The sequence below is a fragment of the Vicia villosa genome, linkage group LG2 (genome assembly GCF_029867415.1).
Source record: "Vicia villosa cultivar HV-30 ecotype Madison, WI linkage group LG2, Vvil1.0, whole genome shotgun sequence".
In the NCBI taxonomy this organism is placed as follows: Eukaryota; Viridiplantae; Streptophyta; class Magnoliopsida; order Fabales; family Fabaceae; genus Vicia; species Vicia villosa.
The window spans coordinates 102,309,130-102,325,082 of record NC_081181.1 but is presented as its reverse complement, the minus strand read 5'-3'; the positions used below and the strand labels follow the sequence as shown (position 1 = coordinate 102,325,082).

At 32.3% G+C, this 15,953-nt stretch overlaps 1 protein-coding gene and 1 non-coding gene across 3 annotated transcripts; both read left to right on the top strand.

Moving 5' to 3' along the window:
• Positions 1-231: 231 nt before the first annotated feature.
• Positions 232-15,586, top strand: LOC131651720 (beta-glucosidase 40-like). Of its 2 annotated transcripts, XM_058921401.1 has the most exons (14): positions 232-369; positions 430-492; positions 545-608; positions 714-772; positions 873-948; positions 1,068-1,139; positions 1,351-1,438; positions 1,527-1,782; positions 1,862-1,977; positions 2,221-2,444; positions 2,574-2,605; positions 2,728-2,830; positions 15,147-15,255; positions 15,390-15,586. In XM_058921401.1, the coding sequence occupies exons 1-14, from the start codon at positions 232-234 to the stop codon at positions 15,556-15,558; spliced, it is 1,569 nt and encodes a 522-aa protein (XP_058777384.1). In that variant the 3' UTR covers positions 15,559-15,586. The 2 variants fall into 2 exon arrangements, with proteins under 2 accessions (XP_058777384.1, XP_058777385.1); XM_058921402.1 differs by lacking the exon at positions 430-492 and having other exon boundaries at positions 265-369.
• Positions 420-493, top strand: TRNAN-GUU (transfer RNA asparagine (anticodon GUU)). The gene has a single exon. It is a non-coding gene; the product is annotated as a tRNA-Asn (tRNA).
• Positions 15,587-15,953: the final 367 nt, after the last annotated feature.

The window sequence follows — 15,953 nt, the reverse complement described above, 5'->3', positions numbered from 1 at the left end:
AGAAACATAAAATAAGAGAGAGGAATCATATTTTGTTTATCGGCTTACATCGTTTCAGTGATGCAAACAATGGAATTTCTTGGTAAGATTGATTCGTGTACCGAAAAAGTTATCACGACCAAGAAGCAACTTTGTCAAATGGAATACGGGTCGGCCAAACAGAGCCAAAGATTTTCACTAAATATATATCGAAAGAAGTAGTGAAGACTGAAGAGTATACTTTGAGTAACCATGGCGTTTAGAACATGTTTTGTTACAATAACATTGTTCGTGATTATTAAGACTCAAATGTGTCTGTCTGAGAATGAGATCAACAGACATAGCTTCCCAAAGGGCTTTGTTTTCGGAACTGCTTCTTCAGCTTTTCAGGTTTGTTTGTATATTATAAATAGCGACATTATAGTGCCCTAAACAACGAAGCTGGAATAGCTCAGTTGGTTAGAGCGTGTGGCTGTTAACCACAAGGTCGGAGGTTCAACCCCTCCTTCTAGCGTCTTTTTATTTCATTTTTTTCATGCTTATTTTTACATGGATGTGATTGTAGTATGAAGGTGCAGTGAAAGAAGATGGAAGGGGGCCATCTATTTGGGATACTTTTTCACATTCTGGTAAACTTTTCCAAACCCTAAAAATAATTATATGAATGATTTTACAAATAGTTATATATGCTTCTTTGTGAAGTGGCTGAAATATTTTTTTCCATTTTGTGACAGCAAAAATAGAAGGTAACAGCAATGCTGATGTTGCAGTGGATCAGTATCATAGATATCAAGTAATCATAACTTTACTTAATGGCTAAACAATTTAAACAAATTAACCCTTCACTTGTTTTTTGTACAAATTTTCTAATTAAAATCTACTATAACTACTAGGGAGACACAGAACTCATGAAGGACATGGGAATGGATGCTTATAGGTTTTCAATTTCTTGGACTCGCATTTTTCCCGGTAACATTTCTTAACAACAACCTTCTATTCTATTGTATATTATCTGTCATCATCATCAATCAACTATGAAAACCATGATTATTCTTCACATTGTGACTATGGATTATATAATGTGTTAGATGGATCTGGGTTGCTCAATCAAGCAGGAGTTGATCACTACAACAAACTCATTGATGCTTTACTGGCCAAAGGTAAACTTAGGCAAAATACATAGCGTGCAACGCGGGATTTTGCGCATACTCAAAATTTGGCACGGGTAAATTGTGACAAAATAGGTCCCCATTAGTTTTGTCTAGCTAACCTACCTAGAGTCTCCAAAAATATAAGACGACACTGACTCTTTACCAAAACTTGGATTATTTTCATTATTGACATGCATGCATAATTTTGAAAAATCTGTAGGAATTGAACCATATGTGACTCTCTATCACTGGGACCTACCCCAAACTTTGGAAGACAAGTACACAGGATGGCTTAGCCCTTTGATCATGTATGAAATTTCATATTAATTACTACCTTGATAATGTTTATTAGTATTACAATTACAATATAAATCTTTAGTATTTTTTTTGCAACAGAAAAGACTTTGCAGCATATGCTGAGACATGCTTTGAGAAATTCGGAGACAGAGTGAAACACTGGATCACATTCAATGAGCCTCATACATTTGCTATGATGGGGTATGATATTGGACAACATGCACCCGGAAGATGCTCAATTCTTCTTCACACGCTTTGCAGAACTGGAAACTCTGCTACTGAACCTTATATTGTGGCTCATAATGTTCTTCTTTCTCATGCTATGGTAGCAGATATTTACAGGAAAAAATATCAGGTAATGTCATAAAAGTATCTTAAAGAAAAAAAGTTAGGAGAGCTAAAATAGTGGTGTTGTGGTGTTGTTTCTTCCGCAGAAAATTCAAGGTGGATTTGTAGGTATATCTTTGGATGCAATTTGGTTTGAGTCAGCAACCAATTCTAAAGAAGACATCGAAGCAACTCAAAGAGCCCTGGATTTTACCCTTGGCTGGTAATAATGCTTTTGTTGACTCTTGAAATTATATGTCATGTATTTTTTTTTCTGTAGACGAATAACCACTAGAAACTCGCACACAAACGTGAGTACCAGGGTTCGAACTCTGATGATGACGTCTAACCAAACAATATCGGCTTCAGCCTGTTGGCATAGGATTTGTGGACTTCACAAGCATATCTATATGCTATAATTATAACTGTATTGATAACTAAAGTTGTTATGTATCTTCCTTCACAGGTTCCTTGACCCATTGATTTTCGGAGATTATCCCAATTCAATGAAAAGTAGAGTAGGGACAAGGCTACCAAAATTTTCTAAATCTCAAGCTAGTCTTGTTAAGGGCTCATTAGATTTTGTTGGCATCAACCATTACACTACATTTTATGCAATGCACAATGCTTCTAATTTACTTGAGGATGCGCTTAATGACTACATTGCAGACGCCGGAGTTTTTACCGTTCGTAAGATAAAATATCATACTCTTAACTTGCTAAACAATCCCTTCAATTTTCCTGCTTATTTATAGTTTGCTTAATGAAATTACCCCAAAATGATTATTTAATTTTTGTGTGTGTTTTTGACTCCTTCAGCTTTCAATGGTACTGAGATTATTGGAGAAAAGGTATGTTATATTAGAAAGTAGAATTGTTTGCTTACTAACTTGAGATCTAGTGCTTAATTTGTACTCATACAAGTACATTGTAATTTATGAATTAAGACTAAAATTTAAACTGTGATTTGCAGGCAAATTCTCTATGGTTGTATATAGTACCACAAGGGATGAGAAGCATAATGAATTACATTAAACAGAAGTATGAGAATCCTCTAGTCATTATAACTGAAAATGGTAATCTTTAAAATTGACAAATTTGAGTTTTATTTGCCTCTTGTTAAAATTTTCATGTTCAATGTTGGTATTCAAAAGTATTCAGTGAAATTTCACAATGGCAGAGTTTTAGAACTATTCAATAAATTTTTATAAAATAGGATTAGGATCCTTATGGAACTCAGAAAATAACTGATAAAACAGTAAAAAATAGAAAAGAATTATAAGAGAGTTGGATATAAAAGATGATTATTGAATTAATTGGATAGACAATTTACAAATGCACCCATCAAAGTGATAACTCCCCCACTACCTTTCGGCTCATAAGATACAACACCTACTCTTTCAAGTATTGGATAAGGGTCCAAATTATCTTGAGAAACCTTTTGATTAATCCTTCTTGCAACTGTTTGTTGTCGATGAGGTCTCAAATTCAGAAATACCCATTCTCCCACTTCGAAGGCACAATCTTTCCTTTTTTTTTGTTTGCATAACGCTTCATCTAAGTCCACTTACTCTGCTGCCACCGCTTCTGTTAGATAATTGGTATGATAATCTTGGATATCTTCAAGAATCGTGTTTGTTCACTTTCCGAACAAAGTATTTCGACCCTATTCTTTGTCTGGGTTCACGAAATCTTTGCGGGGATAATTCTTGAAGAACAATCTGTTTCTGACAATGGAGAACAGATCAGAATGTAGAGAGGAAGTATGTAATTTCATATTCCAAATCGAGACCAAAAGACTCCTTATATAGGAGACCAATAATAGTAACGAACAGACACACCTTTTCGGAAACAGTTATGTCTGTTGGAACGGGTGCAACTATTCAAACGAATCGTTATGTCCGTTGGGAACGGGTGCAACTATTCAAACGAAACGTTATGTCCGTTGGGAAAGGGTGCAACTATTTAAACGAATTGTTACGCCCCTTGGAACCCGGTTTCTATTATTCATATTCAATTACACGTTTGGCTCGACGAGCGTGCACTCCGCACTACCCTAACTCGTTTCAAACTTAACGTATAATTGCTTTGGCCTAAAGTAAATCACATTACTACCAAAATACATTGATGATACTAAAATCACCAACAAACTCCCCCCATTTTAGTATAATCCTTGATTTACTTTCAGGTATAACGATCAAACAAATGCATAGAAGAAAATGTCTTACGATTGAATTTTCATCTTAGTACAAATACACATTCTAAATATTCGAAAATCGGGGTGTCACAATGATTGAACCCGTCAATCCATTTGAATATCTAAAGATATAGTACACATATGTTTCTTACAATACTCTACTATTCATACTTGACACTTTACAAGCCATGTGTCCTTATCCATTAATAAGCATATAGGAAGCCAAGTCCAAGCTTCTTGAAGCGGCAAAACTTCATGCTCACATAGGTGATCCTTTTAATCTTGCACCTGCATTTGCAATTTTTCAAAAGAACCATTAAGAAGATATACTTCAACCTAGCCATCACTTGCAGGTCTGAGCACATACCTTGGGAAGATAAACACAATTGCTCCAATCTTTAACTATGATCTTTCCACATTGAATTCTGCTTCTAACGTTGTATTAGAAGGGAATTGGGTATACCATAACTAATAGATTTAAATGGACTTTAATCCCATCCCAATTACCGACTTCTTCACTAAGTCTCTTGCTAACCCCTTCGTCAAGTGGTCAGCTAAGTTTTGTTGCGACCGAACAAACTCAATAGATATCACCCCATTCATGATTAATTCCCTAATCATACTATGTCTAATACCCAAATGTCTAGACTTTCCATTGTATATTTGACTATACGCTTTAGCCAGTGTGGCACTGCTATCACAACGGATAGAAATTGGTGATATCGGTTTAGGCCATATCGGAATCTCATATACCAAGTTCCTTAGCCATTCTGCTTCTTTACCAGCAGCAGCCAATGCTACAAACTCAGATTCCATTGTGGAACTAGTTATACATGTTTGCTTTTTGGAAGCCCATGAGATGGCACCTCCCCCAAGCAAGAACACCCATCCACTTGTAGAGGATGAATCTTCAACATTATTTATCCAACTAGCATCCGTATAACCTTCTAACACCGAAGGAAATCCCATATATGACAATCCATAATTCATAGTACCCTTTAAGTACTTGAATACCCTAGTTATTGCATGCCAATGATGTCTACTAGGATTACTAGTAAATCTGCTCAACTTTCCAACCGCATAAGCAATATCCGATCTAGTGCTAATCATAGCATACATCAAAGAGCCTATAGCTCTTGAGTATTCGAGTTGATCCATAGGTTTACCTGTATTTGGCATAAGCTTTTCTCCTGGATCCATGGGAGTCCTTACTGGAGAACAATTTTCATAATTGAACTTCATGAGTATTTTCTCAATGTAATGAGATTGCGTAATTACAATCCCCTTATTCTCCCGTTTAATCTTAATACCAAGAATAACGTCCGCTTCTCCCATATCTTTCACGGAGAACTTTGACGATAAGAAATTCTTTGTTTTATCAACTTGATTTTGGTCGGTGCCAAAGATCAACATGTCATCAACATATAGACAAAGAAATATCACAAAATTCTTACACAACTTTGTGTACAAACACTTATCACAAGAATTAGATGAAGGTTTTTAGATAATCATGCATGATGATGCAAGAAGGTTTTTAGATGAAGTGAGAGATAAAATTATGAGCAATTTAAAATAAATAGTATGAATTGCAATGAGTACCTTAGTTATGTTCACTTCTCTCAAATCTTCTCTTGAACTTCTATGTTCAACCTTCTTGATCAACTACATGATTGATGTGCATGACACTTTTGATCACTTTCTTCTTTGATAACCTTTGTCTTCATCAAAACTAAATATAAGATGTATTTTTCACAATCTCCCCCTTTTTGATGATGACAAACTCTTTAAATTCTTGTTTTGATAAGATTGAAAATTCTCCCCCTAACTTGTGTGTCTCCCCTTTAGTTTGTGTGAATTTCAAATTCTTTATCCTCCGTGATAAAGCTCTCAAAATTCCACATCTCGAGATTCAATAGTTACATTAGACTCTAAATCAGAAGTCTATATATGTCATGATCCATCTTAAAATGATCTTTATAAGTCTTATAATAATAAGTCTCATTGAAACATTACATTCAAATCAAAGTTATGATTTTGGAATCATAAAACTTTAATTAATTTAATCACTTTCATGATTAACAACTTTTGCTTTAATAGTAATTCTAAAATACATGAAAATGATCAACAAAATTTATGGTGTAAACCAAAATTACACATGACATTTGAATTTTTTTTTTTCTGCGGTAATTAAAATACTTACACCAATGTCATGTTAGAGAATAATTCAAATGTTGTTAGTGTACTAATAGTGTTTAATCACGAAGTACTGTAATACATTTTTTTAATTAGAAATCATATGAATAACAGGAAGTGGTTTATTTGATTCCTTACTATCATATAATATTAAGAACTTGTGATGTTAATAGCACTGCTCCTTGTTGAAACAAAACATAACATCTGTTTTTATGCTTATCCATTTATTATACTCACACCAAATTCATGAAAAGGTTTCATTCCATATCATGCGCATCAACAAAGATATGAGAAAATAAATATAATCGTTTTGATACAGTAAAGCAAATAATTAATGTCATTGCAAACCACTTATATATCATCAGCCCAAAATTATCATAACGTTACAGAGAGAGTGTATTTGAATTAAGGTTACTATTCATTATGCATTAACAATGCGAGTGTTCATTTCGTATTGAAAACCTTTAAAAATTCAACCAAATTATCTCTATATACATGTATAAATAATAAAAACTATTTCATGCATAACATATATTGTTATCGAAAAATCATAATATCCGTAAATTTTGCTTAAATGCTAACTTAAAAAAAAAAATTCAGAATCTTGATGTTATGAATTTCACAAAGCTTTAATTTCTATGAAAGAGAATAAAACGTACCCAAATCTATAATAAAGATTTTTGTTCTTGATTCATGATACGAAAGCCTCGGTTGCCATTATTTGAAATACTGAATTTATGTTGTCGATTATTGTTCTTGAAACTTGTCCAATTTTCCGAAACTTTTAGTCATCTCCTTGACGGTGCTTCCTCCTCCAGCCATGATTATCAAAATAATACTTTGTTCGTTTGTTAGATATACGGTATGATAATCCTGGATATCTTCAAGAATCGTGTTCGTTCACTTTCCGAACAAAGTATTTCGACCCTATACTTGTCTGGGTTCACGAAATCTTTGCGGGGATAATTCTTGAAGAATCAATCTGTTTCTGACAACGGAGAACAGATCAGAATGTAGAGGAAGTGTATGATTTCGTATTCCAAATCGAGACCAAAAGACTCCTTATATAGGAGACCAATAATAGTAACGAACAGACACACCTTTTCGGAAACAGTTATGTCTGTTGGAACGGGTGCAACTATTCAAACGAATCGTTATGTCCGTTGGGAACGGGTGCAACTATTCAAACGAAACGTTATGTCCGTTGGGAAAGGGTGCAACTATTTAAACGAATTGTTACGCCCCTTGGAACCCGGTTTCTATTATTCATATTCAATTACACGTTTGGCTCGACGAGCGTGCACTCCGCACTACCCTAACTCGTTTCAAACTTAACGTATAATTGCTTTGGCCTAAAGTAAATCACATTACTACCAAAATACATTGATGATACTAAAATCACCAACAGCTTCGACCCTTGTTTCGCCCTACGTAAAACTTATCAGAGCAGGTGTGACTTTCTACTATAAACAACTTCAAAGGGTGCTGTTTCCGTGGTGACATGAAATGTGGTGTTATATCATAATTCTCCCCAGTGGACCCAATGGGACCAGTTATTGGATTGTTCTTATGCAAAACGTAAATAAGATTCCAAACACCGATTGCAATTCTTCTATATGTGTGCAAAAATCCAGAACGACCATCATTTGGCGAGATGAAACTCCTTAAATAATAGAGGAATACAGCTGGATTGAGAGGAGATAACCAACCTGCCTTGATAAACTATGAAGCTCCTGCTTCAAGCTAAACCTGGCCTGGCAGTAGGGTCACGCTGCAGTTCCATCATTATTATGTTGAGGACGGGGTCATTCAACACTTCACATTGCACATGTAAATGCTGCAACTCTTGCCGGAAATGACGTCAACACGTTTAATTCTATGTATCCTAGACAGCGCCTTACTCAAATAAGCTATAGGTCTTTTCTTTTGCATCAACATTGCCCCAATTCCTCTCCGGAAGCATCGGACTCAATGCTGGTGCTTTCACCATCACCTCCATTAATTCTTCAAATGCCTTCATAGTTTTGGGTCCCCAACGGAATCCTTGCTTCTTGGTGAGTTCAGTCAGTAAGTGACTTAGCTATATTCCCATAGTTCACAACAAATTTTCCAAAATATCCGGTCAACCGCAAAATTTGCGGAACCGGCCAATCCACAATCAATCAAAACCACAATACTTACTCCCATAACTTGTCCTTCAAGTTTCAGTGTCGTTGGCGGTCCATTGTATGTCTCGTGTGCTTCAGCAACACTAAACAATCCAATAGAGTTACAATCAATAGCTTGGATTTCTTCACCTCGATGGCTATGGCCTCGTCGCCGTCGTTCTGCGTCTCATCATCCCGCAACGCCATCGATCGAAGTTGTTTCTGTCCCTTGACTCGCCGCTCCATAATCTCACAATACGACAAAGTTTTAAACCCCTGTTGCGATTTATTCCGTCGTCTCCACCGAGTTAGAGTTTGAACAAGAATTTTAGAGCTCTTTGACCAATTTTTTTAAGTGGTTGGTTATGATTATTTTTTAAGCTTTAAAATTATTTATATATATATATATATATATATATATATATATATATATATATATATATATATATATATATATATATATATATATATATATATATATATAAAGACATGATCAAATGACACAAATGTGTGAAATTTAGTAATTTGACCTGATAACTTTTTACCACATATCTTTATAACAAAATTCACCATTAAATTGAAAATTATTATGATATAGATCATGTGTATAGAATAAAACATCAATCAGAGATCATTTGATATGTGTATGAGATGCATAAAAACTATCATCTTACAAAACTTCAACAAAATCGTTAATATTGATCATTCTCTTTAACATATCAAATGATTTTCAATTGATGTTAAATTTTATGGACATGATATATATAATGTTAGCTTTCAATCCAACGGTAAATTTTGTTATATGGATATGTAGTAAAGAGTTATCAGAGGTGTCATTTGATCCTTACCCCATTTTTGAGTTCTTTGTGGGACCTATTAAGCCACGTCAGCTTGAAGCAACTCAATTAATTTTTCATTCCAATGGTGCAACTCTGAAGAACTCATATTAGGTCTCACAAATTTACTTTATAAATTAATATTTTATCCATATTAAATTTTATATTATTTAAAATAATAATTTTAATTACTTAAATTAAAATTGATATAAAATAAATAAAATTCAAATTTAACTTATAATTTAAAATGATAATTAAAATTAATCTTAAATACATGACATATAATTAAAAACAATAAAAATAAATAACATCACATAATTAATCAAACTTAAATTTCATCATCTTCATGTCCAAAACGTTTCCAAACATACTCGACTAGATCTCCTTCAAGTTGACGATGAACTTGTTTTTCACGAATACTTGCTCTTCTTTGTAGTCTTGTTGCAAGATTTGGATGAGGACCACTAAATGTTTCAGTTGTTGAGTTGTTGTTATCCACATTATCATAAGAGTAATCAAAATTACCTCCATATGTATGTCGTTCGTCTTCCACAATTATGTTGTGCAATATGATGCAGTCATATATGGTATACTTGAAGGTCTCCATGTGCCAGGCACGCGCTAGGCCACATATAATTGCAAATCGAGATTGAAGCACTCCAAATGCCCGGTCCACATATTTTCTAGCTGATTCTTGATGTTTAGCAAATAATTTTTTCTTTTCTCCCCGTGGCATTGAAATGGTCTTGACAAATGTAGTTCACTCATAATATATACCATCTGCTAAATAATACCCCATATTATATGGTGTCCCATTGATTGTATATTGCACATTTGGAGCATGTCCTTCCAAAATATCGTTAAAGACATTGGATTGGTTTAACATATTAATGTCATTGTTTGAACCTGCAATACTAAAAAAAGCATGCCAAATCCATAAGTCTTGTGATGCCATTGCTTCAAGCATGATTGTGGGCTTACCATGATCACCTCGACAATACTGTCCTTTCCATGCAACAGGACAAATTTTCCATTCCCAATGTATACAATCAATGGAACCCAACATACCTGGAAAGCTACGTGACTCTCCCATTTGTAAAAGATATTTAACATCAGTGTTGTTAGACTTTCTCAAATACTCAGCCCCAAATACACCATTCACGCGCTGAACGAATCTTTGTAAGCACTCAATTGAAGTGCTTTCACCGATTCGAACATATTCGTCTACAGAGTCAGCAGGAGACCCATACGCCAACATACGAATAACAGATGTACATTTCTGCAATGGTGAAAGACCCATTTCACCAGTTGCATCGACCCTCATTTGGAAATATTCATCATGATTTCCAAGGGCATCTACTATTCAAAGAAATACATGCCTATGCATTCTGAACCTTCTTCTGAATTGAACATCTGTGTCTACTAGATTTTCCGAGAAGTAGTCATTGAATAATCGATTGTGCCCTTATTCACGACCTCGATCTACCGTTATCCTTCTCTTTGGCCGAGAGGAACTTCCAGATTGACATTCATTCTGAAGCTGTTGTTCTTCTTCACTGTCGTCCATAAATTCTTCTTCAATCAACTCCCAAAATTCTTGATCGTAATTATCTGAATTGTCTGAATCCATTTTAGTGAGTAAAGAATGAGAGAAAAATGAGAGAAGAATAAGATGAGAATGAGAAAAGAATGACACAAGTGGTAGTATATATAATGGTTTGAATAACGACTAGTTTGAATAACAACTAGTTTGAATAACATAATATTTATTATAATATAAAGTGGTACTAATGACCATTTTACATAGGTGTTGATAAATTAAAGTGGTACTAATGACCATTTTACATAAGTGATACTAACTACATTCCATTTTTTAAATCTTATTACAATATTTTTCATGAATATCTCGTTGACTATCGCTCATAGTCGAAGTGTCTTTCATCGTGATTTGAATTACCTTGACTTCTATCTCGTCCTCCTTACATTGCGCTAGTCTTTCCATTGCCGTTGTTCTTTTATTCCTTGCATCTTGCTTAGCAGTTGAAATTTAATTTGCCTTACCCTTCCTTTTTGCTGCTTTTTTCCTATTGGACGCTCCATTGGTGATGAAGAGTTAAACTCATAACTTGAAGGTGTATCTGGATTCTCCGATGATGCCCCACTAGCAGAAGTCTTTGTTATTTTTGAAGAACTTCCAATTGATTCTCCCATCCATTTAGGTTCATCTTTTGACAGTCGCCATGCGTACTCAAGATTGAATGTTGTCCCTTGATCCTGAGCAAAAAAACATGTGCAGCGGCCATGATATCATTCTCCGATGTCCCACTTTTCTTTCCATTAACAGCTTGTTTGTAACACCCAACAAATTTTTGAACCAAGTCATTTATTAGATGCCATCGACATTCTAATTGTCCCCCTGACTTTTCCCGCGATTGTCCACGATATTAGTTATAATTGGCAGCGACTCTTACCCAAAGAATCTCAGCCTTTTGATCAACTCCCACAATTAGATCCTTTGAAACATTGAGCCATGATTGGATAAGAAGTATATCCCCAAATTTTTTTAACGACAACACTTTTTTCTATTTCAGCACCAACTTGAGTAGAAAACGGTGGAAGTTGACAACCGGATATTGATTCATGACGGAAAAAATTCCATACTATTAGAATTCATTTGAGGGCTAGGAAATATATTTGAATGGTTTGGTGACGGAAAAAATATGGCGGAGTTTGTTGACACCGATGGAATTTGAGAATTTTGAGAATTAGGATTTTGATAATTTTGCATGTAAATGAACATAGCTTGTTGATAATGAAAATGATTAGGATCCATTTGACCTAAAAAAATTTTAGTTGAAGTAAAAAGATGAAAATTTGAGAGAGAAACTTGAAATTTAAGAGAAAATGAAAGTGAAAGAAAATTGGTGTTGGTAAATTTTTTCCTAAAAAACTATATTTATAATTGAAAAAATAAGTTGAAAAAAGAAAAGGAACTAGCCGTTCAACGGCTAGTTTGAAATTTTTAATATTAAAAAATAAAGAACCGTTGCATATCTTTATGCTATTTGCCAACTGGAGCACTTTGGAAACATAACATTTGTTGCCACCTAGGAAACACATGCGACGAACGGCCCGTTGGAGGTGGTCTTAGTGAGTCTAGTTTAAAAATCTAGTTACATGCTGATCGTATAGTTTTTTTACTTCATGTATATATATAATATTGTGTAGTATGTAACACTCTCTCACTCAATCAACAAAGAATAATCTCTTCCTTCACTCCACAACTCTCTTTCTCTCTTAATTACCTTTTGCATTTTCATGGTGTTCTGTTAACACCAACACGAACGCCGACAAATTCACCTTTTCACTGCCATTTTGTATTTCGTTATTGACTTTTTTTTAAGAATATCGGTGGATCACCTTATTCCGATGATAGTCGCTCCATCATGTTCGCAAATTCATTCATCATCATTTCACAAATTTCTCCCATTATCATCGCTCGAAACTTCCTCAGTTCGTGACACACAAAACCTTCCATCTCCTCATTTTGTGTCTCGACTATGTCCATTTGATCTTTCATCATGGATGGCATGAGCACACAATCACTAGCACCTCTCGAAGATCCGAGATGTCAGACAAATGATGGAACTCACGAAAAAATTGATAAAACAAAAAAAAGATTATAAGAGAGTTGGATAAATATAATGATAATTCTTGAATTAATTGGATATATCATCATCAATTTCGGAGTCAAAGTGATAACTCTCCAATATCTTTCCTTTACAATATATTCCCTCGTTCCATAACTCCCCACTACCTCCAATATCTTTCCATTACACTTTTTTCCCTCATTCCATAACTTCCCACTATCTAGACTTTGGGTGCCACGTCACCCACTACTAACTTCCTCCTTTAGATCTTTCCTTCTTCTGGCTATGTTTTAGAGTATTTGAGGGGAAGAGAGGGGATGACTTTGAAAAAAAGAAAAAAATTGAATGAAAAGAATTGAAAAAATTTGGTTGGGAGAATTTACTTTTATTTATAACACTAAAAACCTCTTAATTTGAGGAATTCAAAATTTGTATTGAAGGAGGATTTTTGAGAGCTTGCATAAATTTTCAAAATATCTTTTATGTTGTTATAGTATTATGAAAAATAAAAATATAATAATAAAAAATATATTTTTTTTATCATTTTATGCAAAATCACTTTTTTTTAAATTGTCAAATATTTTATAATATTTGTTAAAAAATTCTTTTTCAGAAACTTTTCCTCCAAACTCCTAAAAATAGTCTTTATGTGAACCCCTCACAATTGATTTGGGCTTGAGTTCAACATTTTCATTATCATGCAGCCCATTAGTTCCATCACCCTTTTTCCATTCATATAAATTTTTGGCAATTTCTTTATGCACCCATATAAGGTGGAAAACACTCATAATATTTCTAAAATACCATTTGGATATGCATATTCGAAGACACCATAATTTTTTTGGAATTTTAGTTAATTCGGATATGCATATCCGAAGACACCTCAATAAAATTGTCATAGACTTTTTTGGATATGCATATCAAAAAAATCCCAAAAAAATTGAAAAATTTGGGATATTGGTTAATTCGGATATACATATCCGAATTAACCAAAATTCCAATTTTGTTGAATTTTATTTTAAATATTTATTCCTTAAATTATATATATTTTTAATTAATTTTATAAATTTGTTTTAATTATTATTTAAAATTATTGTCATAATATATACCATCTTTATCCTATTAAATGGTTTCTATTTAAAAGTTGAGAAACTAACAACTTACTTTAGGATATTTATTGAGAAAATAAATAGGAAAATTGTATTTAGAAATAATGTATTTAAATTTTTAATAATTTAAAAATTATTGTTTTTAATGTAAAATTTTCATTTTGAAAAATGAAATATTTTATATCTAATTTTACAAAGATAAAGATAGTGGATATTATTATCTAAAATCTAGAATCAAATAATTTATTTTCTCAATACATTATTTATTGAGAAAATAAATAGAAAAATTGTATTTAGAAATAATGTATTTAAATTTTTAATAATTTAAAAATTATTGTTTTTAATGTAAAATTTTCATTTTGAAAAATGAAATATTTTATATCTAATTTTACAAAGATAAAGATAGTGGATATTATTATCTAAAATCTAGAATCAAATAATTTATTTTCTCAATAATTTTTTTAATTAGTTAAAAATTTTGATTTTATAATAATTTTCTTTAATTAATTTTATATAAAATAATGTGTTCATTTAAATATTTATTAGGCTAATATTATTATTATATCTTGATTATAATGTTATATATTTAATAATATATTTTAATTAATACAATTAATTATACTATTAATTGTATTGATTCACCTTATTTTTAATTTTTTTAATAAATCTTGAGTTATTTCGAATATGCATATTGAAAAATCCCAACACTAGAAATTGGAATATTTTGGATATGCATATATGAAAATATCTTATTTTTAAAAAAAAAAAAAGTGATTTTAGATATGCATATTCGAAGTCAAGTTTTTTCTATAAAAAAGTGTATTCGAATATGCACATCCGAAATCAACTTTGTTATGTAAAAAAGTGTCTTCGGATATGCACGTCCAAAATTACTTTATTTTTTTAAGAAAAAAATGTCTTCGGAGATGTACATCCGAAATGAAATATAAGAATATTTTAAAAATTTTACGGCGGTTTATAATGATGTATATGGGTGTAAAAAGAAATTTCTTAAATTTTTTCTTAGAGTCAAAATTTTAATTAATGCCATTGATTTAGGAAATGTCTGTTTTACATCATTTGTGCATTCTAAATCTATCATAATGGAGAGGATGTCTATAGTTTTGAATTGAATTAGAAGACATAAATTTCTTCTCTTTTTAGTTAACCATCACTTTCATTAGCACCACATATTGAACATTAAATTCATTTGTCGGCTACCTCTCTCACACAATCTATCACTTTTCTCACTTGTCATAGGTATGGATGATCCTAATGATCCATCAATCTCAATCAAGGATGCTTTGAATGATGACAAGAGAATCAGATACCACAATGACTATTTAAGCAACTTACTAGCTTCTATCGAGTATGTATTCAATATTCATATTGTATATACCTAACTAAAAGAAGAATTTTAGTTTTATAAGTATTTTTGAGATGTGTATGAGTTACAAGGTCTAGTAAATTTAACTAATGGATATTTGATGTTGTTGATTGCAGAGAAGATGGATGCAATGTAAAAGGCTATTTTGTGTGGTCACTGCTGGATAATTGGGAGTGGCAAGCTGGATATAGTTCTAGATTTGGTCTGTATTTCATTGACTACAAGGATAATTTAAAGAGATATCCAAAAAATTCTGTTGAATGGTTCAAAAAGTTTTTGAACTAAGCTCAACAACAAAGATGTTTTATAAATGATAGGGATGGGAGCATAACCTTTTATTTCCAAGTCTAGTAATGAATTTTATGTAATTATATGTATAATCGAGCCAGGGGAAATTATAAAATGCTGGGTCGGGTTGTTCACATTTTTTAAAAATGGTTTTCATAATACTACATATTTTTGTTTAAAAAAATTTATAAGGATTTTTTTTTTTTATAAAAAAACTTCAAATATAAAATTAGTTTAAATAGTTATTAATAAAATATTACTTTAAATATTTTATCTTTAGTTATAATTTTTTGAATATTAAAATTTCAAAAAGTCAATTAGTTTAGTTATTTAAATATTTTATATATATATATATATATATATATATATATATATATATATATATATATATA

Bases quoted from the DNA above. Each gene is read 5' to 3' on its own strand.
- LOC131651720 (XM_058921401.1), top strand. From the start codon at position 232: ATGGCGTTTAGAACATGTTTTGTTACAATAACATTGTTCGTGATTATT. The intron at 773-872 runs GTAATCATAACT...TATAACTACTAG, and splicing joins ATCAGTATCATAGATATCAA to GGAGACACAGAACTCATGAA. The intron at 1,439-1,526 runs GTATGAAATTTC...TTTTTGCAACAG, and splicing joins TGGCTTAGCCCTTTGATCAT to AAAAGACTTTGCAGCATATG.